Below are 12716 nucleotides of genomic sequence, written 5' to 3' on the forward strand. Positions count from 1 at the left end.
GAGCTGCTACTTTGTAGGGTATTCTGAAAGGTCGAGAGGTTTCAAGGTTTATGACCATTTAACTAGATCTTTCTTTGAAATGGGCAATGCAAAGTTCATTGAGGATGTTGATTTAAGTGGGAGAGAATCATTAAGAAAGGTGGTCTTTGAAGAGGAATCTGTCAGTATTCCTATTATTGCAATTGGACATGGTCATATTATGTTTGATGACACTATCCAGAATGTACAACCAATAACAGAAATTGAAAACACACCTAAAATTCCTCTTACTCAAGTTGAGGAACCAGTTCAAATTCATGAAGAGGTAACTCAACAACCTCAAGAACCTTAAGAACAAGTGACATTGAGAAAATCCACTAGAGAAAGGAGAAGTAAAATTTCAGATGATTATGTTGTATATCTCCAAGAACATGAGTTTGACATGGGTCTAGAAGATGATCCAATTTCAGTTAGTCAAGTCAAACAAAGTTCTGACTCTAAAAAATGGATAGAAGCCATAAATGATGAGATGAAATCAATGAAAGACAATGGTGTTTAAGACCTAGTAGAGTTGCCTGAAGGTGTAAAATGGATTGGTTGTAAATGGATTTTTAAGATCAAACGGGGTTCAAAAGGCAACATTGTTAGGTATAAGGCACGCCTAGTCGCAAAATGTTTCACTCAAAAGGAAGAAATTGATTACAAGGAGACCTTTTCGCCGGTTTCGTCAAATGACTCCTTTAGAATCATCATGGCACTTGTGGCTCATTATGATTTAAAGCTACATCAAATGAACGTTAAAACTGCGTTTCTTAATGGTAACATTGATGAGACAATATACATGGTGCAACCGGAGAACTTTGAGTCTAATCATTTAAAACAACTTGTATGCAGATTAAAAAGGTCCATATATGGTTTAAAGCAGACATCCCAACAATGGTACCGAAAGTTTGATCAGGTGATTACTTTATTTGGTTTTAAGGAGAACGTCATTGATCAATGCATATATCTCAAGTTTAGTGGGAGCAATTCATTATCTTAGTGTTATATGTAGATGATATTCTACTTGCAAGTAGTGATGTTGAACTTTTACATGAAACCAAGCGATTTCTATCCAGTAAATTTGACATGAAGGATCTTGGTAATGCATCTTTTGTGCTGGGTATACAGATCTATAGAGATCGTTCAAGAAGTATACTTGGGTTATCACAAAAGTCCTACATCGATAAGGTATTAAGTAGGTTTGGCATGAGTAATTGTGCACCATGAAACACGCCTATGACAAAAGGCGATAAATTTAGTTTGCACCAATGTCCAAAAAATGAACTTGAGAAGAAGGATATAGAGAGGTTTCCCTATGCCTCGGCAGTAGGAAGTTTCATGTATGCACAAGTTTGTACGCGTTCGGATATTGCGTACATTGTTGGAATGTTGGGCAGATATTTGAGTAACCTATGTATGGATCACTGGAAAAAGGCAAAACGGGTTATGCAATATTTATAAAGAACTAAAGATTATATGCTCACATATCAAAGATTCAGTCATTTAGAGATCGTGGGATATTCGGTCTCCGATTTCGTGGGATGTCTTGACAGCAGGAGATCCACTTCAGACTACATCTTCATGTTGGTTGGAGGAGTAGTTTCATGGAAAAGTGTTAAACAAACACTTATTGTTTTTTTCACCATGGAAACAGAATTCATAGCCTGCTACGAGGCATCAAACCATGTGATATGGCTGCTGAATTTTATCACTCAGTTGCGAATCGTTGATGGGATTGAGAAACCATTGAAAATCGACTGTGATAATAAGGCCGCATAATTATATTCCAAGAACAATCAAAGTTCGTCAAAGTCCAAACACATTGACATCAAATTCTTGGTTGTGAAAGAAAGAGTTCAGAGTTTTCAAGTATCAATTGAACACATAAGCACAAACTCCATGATTGCGGATCCGCTCACTAAGGGTTTGCCACCTAAAGTATATCATGAGCATGTCACACATATAGGTGTTGTACATATTAATGATGTGATAGTATAGTGGGAACTTGTATTTAGTTTTTGTGTTTGTTTTCTTGAAGTACTGTTATGTTTGTGTTATCTGTACAAACCTTGGTTTTAAAGACTATCGTGTTTGAATTCTCTGAATTGAAATGATGACTTTCAGAAGCAGTTTAACATCAAGTGTTGAAAGTGGAATTTGACTATTTTTAGTCATAAAGTAAGACCAATTGGAAATAGACATATTAAAGATCACATTCTATGTAATTTCCATGTTACACATCCATACATGATCTATGTTGCTAATTTTGTTAATGTTGTGATCATTGATGAGTCTAGTTATAATTATGATTAACGAAGGCCGCTTTAATCCTGTGTTAGCATAATTAGTAGACCGGATTGTTTAAGGATATTTAGATAGAATAACAAAGATGAGCTCAATAAAGTACTATCATGAACATTGTTTAGTAATATATGTGGTCCAAGTGGGAGATTGTTAGAATAACTATGAACTCACATATGGAGCATAGTTTATGATTAAGTTATTCACATATACATATTTAATTTCTATTTGTTCTAAAGTATGAGTCACCTAATGTGTAAAGTCCAATACCATATGTGTCTCAGATGATGGGCCTAAGACACATATGGCCCAATATTCAAAGGGAATGGTCCCTAAGGCATAGAGGAGATATAAGGAATTCATATATATATATATATATGAGGGATTCATAAGGTTGGTGTCTATTGATTATTGTGATTTTGAATAGACAAGAAACATTCTATCCCGCTTCCTATCACCAGAGAGATTACAGAAAGGGTGGTTTCCCTCTATCGTCTTAGAAGATCCATACCTTATTCAACACAAAAATATTGACTTAGGTTTGTTCCCAATCTGTTGAAAAAAAGGCATGTTTTTCTATGTTAGATTTATATATCTAGTTTCTGTTTTGGGTGATCATGAGGAAACAATATAAAATAAATGAAAACATCTAAATGACAAAAACTACTTCAACTAAAAACTTTCACTAATTTTTTTAACAAAAAAATGATATATATATATATATATATATAATGGTTTATTAAATATTTGAATATAATTTATGATGAATATTATTGAGAAAAAAATGAAAACTAAATTAAAACATCAACCAAAATAGGAGAGTGATCTTTTGTGATATATAAAGCAAATCCTACATTTAATTACTCTAATAAAATATATTTTTGTGATTTTTTTAAAACTTCACTCTTTCATAACCTGTTTGATAATTGTTTTTTTACAACAGTTATGAAAAACAATTTTACAATAATTTTTTAAAACCATTTTATGATGTTTTGCACAACAAAAGTTTGTTTGAAAACTTAAAATGTTTTAACCAGTTTTAAAAATAATTTTGATGTCTAGTATTTTATTTTTAATCATTCTACACATTTGTATAATTAGTTTATAAAACAATTATAAGAAAATAAGTAAAAACAATAAAAAATAACTAAAATATGTTATTTTGATTGTTAAATATATTTTTCTCCTTTTTGGGATAATATCAATCTGTTATCGAAATCAGTTACCAAACATGACCTTAACATATATATATATATATATATATATATATATATGTATGTGTGTGTATAGTTATTTATTTATTGTAATGTTTTGAATTCTAATTTAGAAGTGGGAGATTTCCCAAATGAAAGAATGTTAAAATTAACTGTCCATATATTTGAAAGATAATTAACTTTTATAAATTAATTAAAGGGTTTTATTTTTAACCTTAAAAAAAAAAAAAAACAAAACAAATGAGGGACAATGATAGCAAAACTAAATTTGCTAGTAATAACTGATATAAGAGAATATTTATTTATTAATTCTTTTTTTACTTAACAGAAAAGAGTTGATTTTATTTACAAAATTAAATTTGTACTCTTTCAAATTTCGTCATATATTATCTTTTAAATACATGTCACATATCAAATGTATGTGAGCCATCTCTGTTCCAACCAAAAATTTATTAAATTGGAAAATGATAATTTTGAATACCAATTTTGTAATAATTTAATTTATTAAAAAAAACTAATATCTATAAAAATAAAAAAAATAAATCATTTTAATTAAACTAAATTCTTATTTCCACTAAAGGCCATGAATAATTTGAAAAGATTGATTCAACACATTTTCACATCTACAAGTGTGATGTTTTTTGTTTTAAAAATATTAATTTTTTTAATCCTTTTTAATGACAAAATTAGTGGGGGAAATAGTTTTATATTGACATAATTTCCTCATTCCAATCATTTTTAATATTCAAGTTGGATAACTATTAAATTTTCTTAATTTGTGTCAGATGAAAATTAATTTAATTTTATAAGCGCTTCTGCCATATTTTTTAGATGAGGATCAAGGCCATAACAAAAGTGGCCTTCAATATATTTTCCTTTCCCTTTTATATCTTTATTTTTTAAAATATTTTTTTAAAATTAATTTTCTACTATTCTAATTATTATGATGAGTAGATGCAATAAATATTCACAATGGAATAACATTAATTGCTTTATTTATGGGTTTTAAGTGTTTTTAGTGTGAAAATATTTTCTTTAAAAGTATTTTAAAAAAATTATTATCAAGAAACACGAGAATTTTTCATACACTATAAATGATTTTTTCATAAATTTTATAGACTTAAAATACTTTTTAAACTAAAAACACTTTATAAAATTACTATAAAAAAAACTTCATAAACAATCTTTTTGATAATAATTTTAAGAAGTGTTTTTAAGAAGTACTTCTAATTTTTTTTAATACTTAAAAATGCTATAAACACTTCCTAAAAAAGTTTATAATATTTATAACATTGAATGATAAAAAAAAAAATTTAATGTTAAAAATATCAATAACGTTTTTTAAAATCATTTCCAATGACACCGATGGGAACTTGTTGTACATTACAACTAAACCGGCTAAAAGGGATTAAAATATATTTAAGAAGGAAAAATTATGAAATGTTTTATCAAGAAAAAATTCTACAAATAAATATAGCGGATTATTACTCAAAGTAGGAGAATTAAAATTATTAAAATTACAGTTTTGGTCATAAAAAAAAATTCATATGACCTTTCCCATTATTGCTCAAGTAAAATCGGGCAGAAGAAAAATTGTATACCCAACAAATCCTGGCCGTTCGTTTGCGAAACCCTACGACTCCAACTTCTCAGCGCCGGAGACGAAGATGCCGACGCGGCGGACCGATTCGAAAAGGGGCATGACCATTCTGCGGTGATGGATGGGGCGGGAGAGCTCCTCGTGGATGTCGATCTCTACGTCGGAGACACCGATGTCGCGGAGGCGGAGGCCCAGCTTTTCCCCGATGCGGGAGGCGATTTTGGCGTCCCAGAAGTTGTGCGATCTGGGGAAGCGGTGGAGCTTGGCGCGGTACTGGGCGAGGAACTCGTTCTCGGAGGAGGAGGCCATGGCCACGATGGAGTCGGTTCTGGGGCTGGTGACCTGCGCTGTAAGTTTTCTGCAGGAGAGCACTAGGCGGAGGAGATGGTGATGCTGACCCTCCATTTTGCGGAGCACATATCGCTTGGGTCAGTTGATGTAATGTTCATTCCTTTGTAGAATTCTAGAAGGCTGATTTAGCAATTTCAAATTTATTATTGGTCAAATTCATAGTCTTAAATAAATAAATAAAAATAAAACATTGTTAATTGGCTGTGATTTTAAAAAGCGTTTTTAATGTTTCTAATACTTAAATTTTTTTTATTATTTAAGTATTAAAAATACTAAAAACATTTTATAGAATCAATTATTCATAAACGTCTTTTTATGGTCAAATTTAAAAAGTGCTTTTAGCATAAAAAATGTTTTTTAAAAAACATTACATGTTTGGTAAAATTTACGAAAACACTTTTAAAAATCACTTTATAGTATTAAAAAATCATTTGTAATGTTTTCTAAATATATTGTGACAAAATTTTAAAAAGTGATTTTACAATATAAACACTTTTAATCCTAATTTGCTTCCTAAAATTACTGTAAAATGGGTATTTATAATAATAAAGATAAATAGTTTCCTAAATCAGTTTTTGAAAACAAAAATAAATAAATTTGTTTTTGTTTTAAGATAAATTTTAAAATATGTTTTACAAAATAAAAAATTGAAGGATTCAATTGGTTTACAAATTAAAAATAGTTTTGAGCATAATAAAATACTATTTTTTTTACCTAATTTTTATATTAGTTTCAAAATTTTCTATATTTAATGATAGATTGAATGTAGAATATCAGACATTAAATTAAAAATTATATTTAAAAACAATAATAAATTATAAAATATTATTTATTTATATAAAAATCAAATAAATTAAGTGTCAATTAGAATACACTTTTTGTTTTATGTTTTTAAAATCAAATATGGTGGTAACTTCTATTAAAGAATTAAGAATTTTTAGAGACTTAATATTAAAAAATTTCTTAAATTTAATTTTTTTTTTTAAGAAATAAAAGGCTAAATTTTGTTCTCGAGGAATAAAAAAAATTTAGAACTAAATAAAAATCAAAAGAAGATAAAAAAAATGGATTTAATGTAAATAAATTTTTTTATATGAATAAAAAATATCAATAAATATATATTACTTCAAAATTATTTTAATTATTTTAACTCTTTTAAATAAATATTAAATAATGCTTGAGAAGCGAGTGGTGTTACGAGTTGGAACAATAATTAATATAAATAAATTTTTTTATATGAATAAAAAATATCAATAAATTATTTTTATATATTACTTCAAATTTATTTTAATTATTTTAACTCTTTTAAATAAAGATTAAATAATGTTTGAGAACCGAGTAGTGTTACGAGTTGGAACAGTAATTAATCACAGATTTAGTCCTGACTTAGTTCGGGTTGAATTTCATGTAAACGGATTGGTCAGCTTGTGATAGCGGTGTTTAAGGGAAGAAAGAACGTAAGTCCCGTGTTGACCCGCTTGTGGTGATCCCTATTCAGGAAATTATCTGAATTGATTAAGGATAAAATTGTGATTATTTTCTGCTACAATGATTAATATTATAAGGAGATTAAGTAGAAGTAGTTCTTCCAGTTCTCTTAGGTCTAATGATAGTTCTGCATCTTCATCAGATAATTTTGCATATACATCACTTGCACAAAATACTGTTAATAGTCAAGAAATAAATATAGCACAAATAGAAAATCAATTAAATAATTGGTCAATTCCTCACATGAAAATTAATACAATAGATCAACAAGGAAATTTCGAAATTAGTCAAAATTATTCAATAAAAACTGAAGAAAAAACTATATCTCTTAATCAAAATTTAGAAAGTCTTCAATTATTGAGTCAAAACACTATTAATCATCATAGGAAGAAATTTAATTATATTTATATAGGATTAGTTCAAGTTGCCATAAAACCTTTGTTTCGTTTAAGTCTAGATATTCCTGTTTTTGTTTGTTTAAGAGACGGTAGGTCAACAAGATTTACTGATTCTGTCCTTAGCATGATTGATTCAAACCTTGCCAATGGTCCCATTTATTTTAATTGTTTTTCAAATTTTTCCATGAATATAAATGACCCAAGTATTCTTTCAAGTTTAACCTTAAACATTAAAACCAAAAATATGAATTTTGTAGAAGAAGCTCAAACTATAGCAATAATTTATAGAATATATTATAAAGTCATGACAACCCAATTAAATCCTAGAACTATATGTCAATCTGTCAAAGATGAAACATTATTATTACAATATAATCCTAATAATACTCAAGCTTTTGTTCCTAAAATATTAAAATGGAATGAAATTACTCAAGGAGGTTAATGAGAATTAAAAGATTTAACTCTTCCAAAACCAATTAAACTTTTAACAACTCCTTCAAAAATTATACAACATACAAATGGTACTATTCAAGTAGAATTTAGTCCAACATCTAGATATTCATTTAATCAAGATTTTATATCCGCAAGACCTTCTACTTCAAATCCTAGTCTAAATGGTGTTAATTTTACTCCAAAAATTCCTATTCTTGTATATCAGCAACAAGAATCTCCTCTTGCGTCACCTACTCATTCGGATATGTATCCTAATCAAGTCAATATTATTCACAAGAAAAATTATAAAGACTCTTTTTACTCCTAATGCAGAATGGATAAAATCGGATTATTTTGCCCCTTATAATAATACTAAAAGAGCTTATTTTCAAACATTTCCTCCTCAAACTAGAAATGCATTAAGAAAACAATATAAAAAATATATGAATCAAAAGAAAATTACTATTCCTTTTTTCTATTGGGTTTTCAAACTTAAAAAACAAAGAAAACAAATTATAACTTTAAGAGATAAAGAAGGACACCAATTAGCAATAAAACACTCAGAAAATGTTCAAAAAAGAATTTTAGCAATAACTTCAGAATTAGGTTCACAACCACCCTTAAATAATCATCAATTTAATTTTGATAATAATTCAATTTCTGCATCACCCTTCAAAATTTCAAGAACCAAAGATGAACAAAAGTCCCATAATTTACAAGGATATTAGACAAGTTCAACAACAATTAAATTATACAAATCATTCTCTTCAACATTTAAGTCAACAAACAACAAAAATTTCTAAATTTTTGTTTTCTTCTGCCTCGGGAGGGAAGATAGGAGAAACAGAAACATTAACATCAAAATCCTCAAAAATTTCCTCAACTCTATCATTATCATCATCATCTTCCAAATCTTTAGAACAATCTTTTATTATTCCTATAAATGCTGCAAAATCAAATATTCAATTAGCCACACCAACAGAAACAATGTTAAAAGAAATACAAATTAGATTAGATAAACTCAATATTAACGGTATTAATAAAAATAAGAATTAAATTCAAACTATAACAAAAGGAAAATAAAAAATAAATAAAATAGAAGAACAGTTCAAAATGTCTCCTGATTCAATAGAAAAACCCCCTGCAACAGTCAATGCAATTTCTAATAATTTTGTAAGTAGAAAAAATCATTATTCAAAACCCTCTTGTCTTATGTTCAATTAGAAGAAAGAAATTATCAATTAGCTGCTAGTTATGATGGAAGTAGTTTTTATGAATGGAATATAGATGGAATGAGTAAACATCAAATAATTAATTTACTTCATGAAATGATAATGACTGCTAATGCTTATAGAATCAAGACTAGTAACTCTGACTTTCATACTACAGGCGCTTTAGTAATAAGATTCACTGGTTTACTTAAAAGTTGGTGGGATCATTATTTGAGTCAAAGTGACAGAGAATATATATTAAATGCAAAAAAGACAATAGTCAAAGAAGAAGGAATGTCAGTCCAATCTTATGAAGAAGATGTTGTCAATACATTAATATTTGCAATAACAAAACATTTTATAGAAGATCCAATTTATTTTCAAGAAAGAACTTCTAAAATCCTTAATAATCTTAGATGCCCAACACTTCAAGATTTCAAGTGGTATAAAGATATGTTTTTGGTCAAAGTTATGACAAGACATGATTGTGGAAGTCATTATTGGAAAGAAAAATTTATATCTAGTTTACCTACTTTATTTGCAGAAAAAGTTAGACAAAGAATAAGAAATATTTATAATGGTAGAATTCCTTATGAGTCATTAACATATGAAGAACTAATTACTTTTGTCAATAATGAAGGTTTAGCTCTTTGTACAGATTTCAAATTAAATAGTCAAATGAAAAAAGAAAAACAAGACAATAAAAAAGAATTAGGAAAATTTTGTTCATATTATGGTTATGATATAATAGTTGCCCCTTCAAAAAGAAAAAATAAACAAAATAAAATAAAAGGTAAAAAACCATACACAGATTCAAAATTTCAAAAGAAGTTTGTAAAATCTACTCCTAATAAATCAAAATCTTCAAATAAAACAACTTTAAAAAAGAAAACACCCACATGTTATAAATATAGAAAAGTAGGACATTACTCTAGAGATTGCCAATTAGAAAACAAGATCAATTCATTAGAAATAAGTGATAAACTTAAAAATTTAATGATAAGATTAATGATTGATAAAGAAAATGGAAATCAAGTGAAAATTATGACTCAGAAGAAGATAATCAAATACTAATAACACAAGAAATATCAAGTGAAGAGTCAAGTTTAGAAGAAGAATCAGATAATAAAAAAGATTGTGATGGTGTTTGTGCATGCTCATATAAATCAATAAATGTGATTTCAAAATATTCAAAATCTCCTTTTAATCTCATTATTCGAAATTATGTGCCTCTCATAAACTTAATATATTTTCAAATTTGGTATGATAAAGACAAAAACATTAGATATTTGTTTTATTCTTCAAACGAGATACTAAAATTTGAATTTTCTCTACAGATGGAGCAAGAAAGGATTACATTTGGGAAATTTACTCTTACATTAATTCTTAAAAGTAATCTGTCATTCAGGATTCATAAAGATATAGAAAGAGTATATAGATCACAAAAATGCATTTTAGACAACCTATGAAATGCAAAAAGTGATATTCAAAAGTTGGAAGTTTTAAATGCCTTATCTTTTCATTTTAAACAGTTAAATGATAAATTAAAAAGTTTTTCTAACACTTCAAGTTCTGATATACATTGCATCCCAATGGATATAGATCTTGAAAGTTTCATTTGCATGAAAAAAAACAAAAGAATATAAAGCTACATTTTCAAAATCTTTTCAAAACGAATTTCAAAAGGAATTTTCAAATCAAAATGAAATTCCAAAACTTTGTGAGGAAAGCCAAGAATTTCAAATTTCTAGATTTTCATTTTTCAAGCAAAAGATTTTGGATCTTCCTCAAAACATTAGATAGATGATCAGTGAAAAGGCTCAAACTACAGGAGAAGCAAAGCAAGAGCATATCATGCAATTTCTTGCTGACTGTAGCACTTTTGGAATTACTATTCAAGGGATGAGTTTCACTTGAATTTCTCATTATGACAACACTTACAATAATTGTCCAAAGATCGATTCCTTGTGTAAGGAAATTCCATTAGAAAGGCATGACTATAAGTGTGCTCTTATTTACAGTATTTGCAAAGCCAATATTGACCTAGACAGCTATAAACCAATAATCAATAAGTTCAACAATGAGTCAATAGAACTAATTCCTTCTCTTCTCATGGATTATGGAGTTCTTTATCAACTAATTTTCTCCCATCCTGATCAAACCGATGGATTTGGAAGAAAATTAGTAGCTTGTGTTTTAAATGCCTTCATCAGATATTTTAAATCAGTTGAACTCATTATAGAAAGCAAACCTCCTGAATGGTCGAATGATGGAGGAGTTTACCGTGCTCAACACCTCATTCTTCTCAAAGCCAATAAAAAAAAAAAACATTAATTGTTTGGTACAAAGAGCCCTTGGCCTTGTACTAAATTCAACCTCAAAAAACAAATCAGACAGTGGAGGTCAAGATTGATTTCAAGAAATCTTGATTATGAGATTTATAGTTCTTCTAACTATAATCTCATTGCTGAAGACAGCATTCAAAAAATCATTTCTTCAACTAATCTTCCAGAAGTCTCTTTTCCTTTTTAGACTCAATTTACTTATCTTGTTGATAAGTACAAAAAGGAATATGTTCTTCAAGAAGAAACCCGACGAACTTTTGAAAAATATCTCTTAGAAATGCTCAGTTAAGAGATATCAAGAATCTTTTGTACATTTGTATTTATCCAGTAAAAAAAAAAAAAGTATGTAAAGTCTAAAAGTGTGAAAAGTTTGTTAAAAAAAAAAAAAAAAGGTCAAAACTCATGAATAGTAGTGAATAGGAGAATTTGTCTACTTTTGTCTACTACTTTACTTTGCAAGCAACGTGGAGAATGGGAAAGCAAAGAGAATTTTTTCTCTTCTCAAGTCTTTGACAAGGAAAAGAAAAAATATTCTCCCTCTGTAGACTTCATTGCTACAGTTGTCTCTACACGTGATGGATTTCAAAATTTTCAAGATTGAAGATTCAAGATAAATTTAAGTGCGATTTCATCATCTATAAATAGAGCCACATCCCTCTTCATCAGGCAGAGTGCAAAAGAGGTAAGAAAACTTGAAGTAGTGAAAAAAGAGAGAGCTTAAAATAGTGAGAAATTAAGAGTTTAAAAATTTTCTCTCTTGTAATTTTCCTCCTTCAGTCTATTGTATTCATCAATCTGAGTCATCCCTCTGCTGTCAACCAGCTTGTATTCATCAAGTCTCTGTAATCAAAGTATATTTTCAATAAACAATATTTTCAGATTCAAATATTTGTGTTTTTATGTTTAAATTTCTGCAATAAATTAGACAGAATTAGACATTAAATATTTCCGTTTTTATGCTTGAAGATCATTAGACATAATTAATTATTGCGTGCATGAACTGTATTTAATGTCTAATTCTGTCTAATTTATTGCAAAAATTTAAACATAAAAACACCGATATTTGAATATGAAAATATTGTTTATCGAAAATATACCTTGATTATAGAGAGTTGATGAATACAAGTTGGTTGACAACAGAAGGATGACTCGGACTGATGAATACAACAGATTGAAGGAGGAAAATTACAAGAGAGAATTTTTTGAACTCTCAATTTCTCACTATCTCAAGCTATTTTTTTCACTCTTCAACCTCTTTTGTCTTTTTTGCCCTCTGTCTGATGAAGAGGGATGTGGCTCTATTTATAGATGATGAAGTTAGACTTGAATATATCTTGAATCTTCAATCTTGAAAA

At 28.3% G+C, this 12716-nt stretch overlaps 1 protein-coding gene across 1 annotated transcript; it reads right to left on the minus strand.

Annotated features, from left to right (window-relative positions):
• Window positions 1-4984: 4984 nt before the first annotated feature.
• LOC117914883 lies at window positions 4985-5584 on the minus strand. The gene has a single exon (XM_034830398.1). It carries the CDS (start codon window positions 5539-5541, stop codon window positions 5170-5172), a length of 372 nt encoding a protein of 123 aa, XP_034686289.1. The 5' UTR covers window positions 5542-5584; the 3' UTR covers window positions 4985-5169.
• Window positions 5585-12716: the final 7132 nt, after the last annotated feature.

The sequence above is a fragment of the Vitis riparia genome, chromosome 5, assembly GCF_004353265.1.
Source record: "Vitis riparia cultivar Riparia Gloire de Montpellier isolate 1030 chromosome 5, EGFV_Vit.rip_1.0, whole genome shotgun sequence".
Lineage (NCBI taxonomy): Eukaryota > Viridiplantae > Streptophyta > Magnoliopsida > Vitales > Vitaceae > Vitis > Vitis riparia.

What these genes read in the sequence shown, in the direction of transcription:
- LOC117914883 (XM_034830398.1), bottom strand. Translation starts at nt 5,541, where the DNA reads ATGGAGGGTCAGCATCACCATCTCCTCCGCCTAGTGCTCTCCTGCAGA.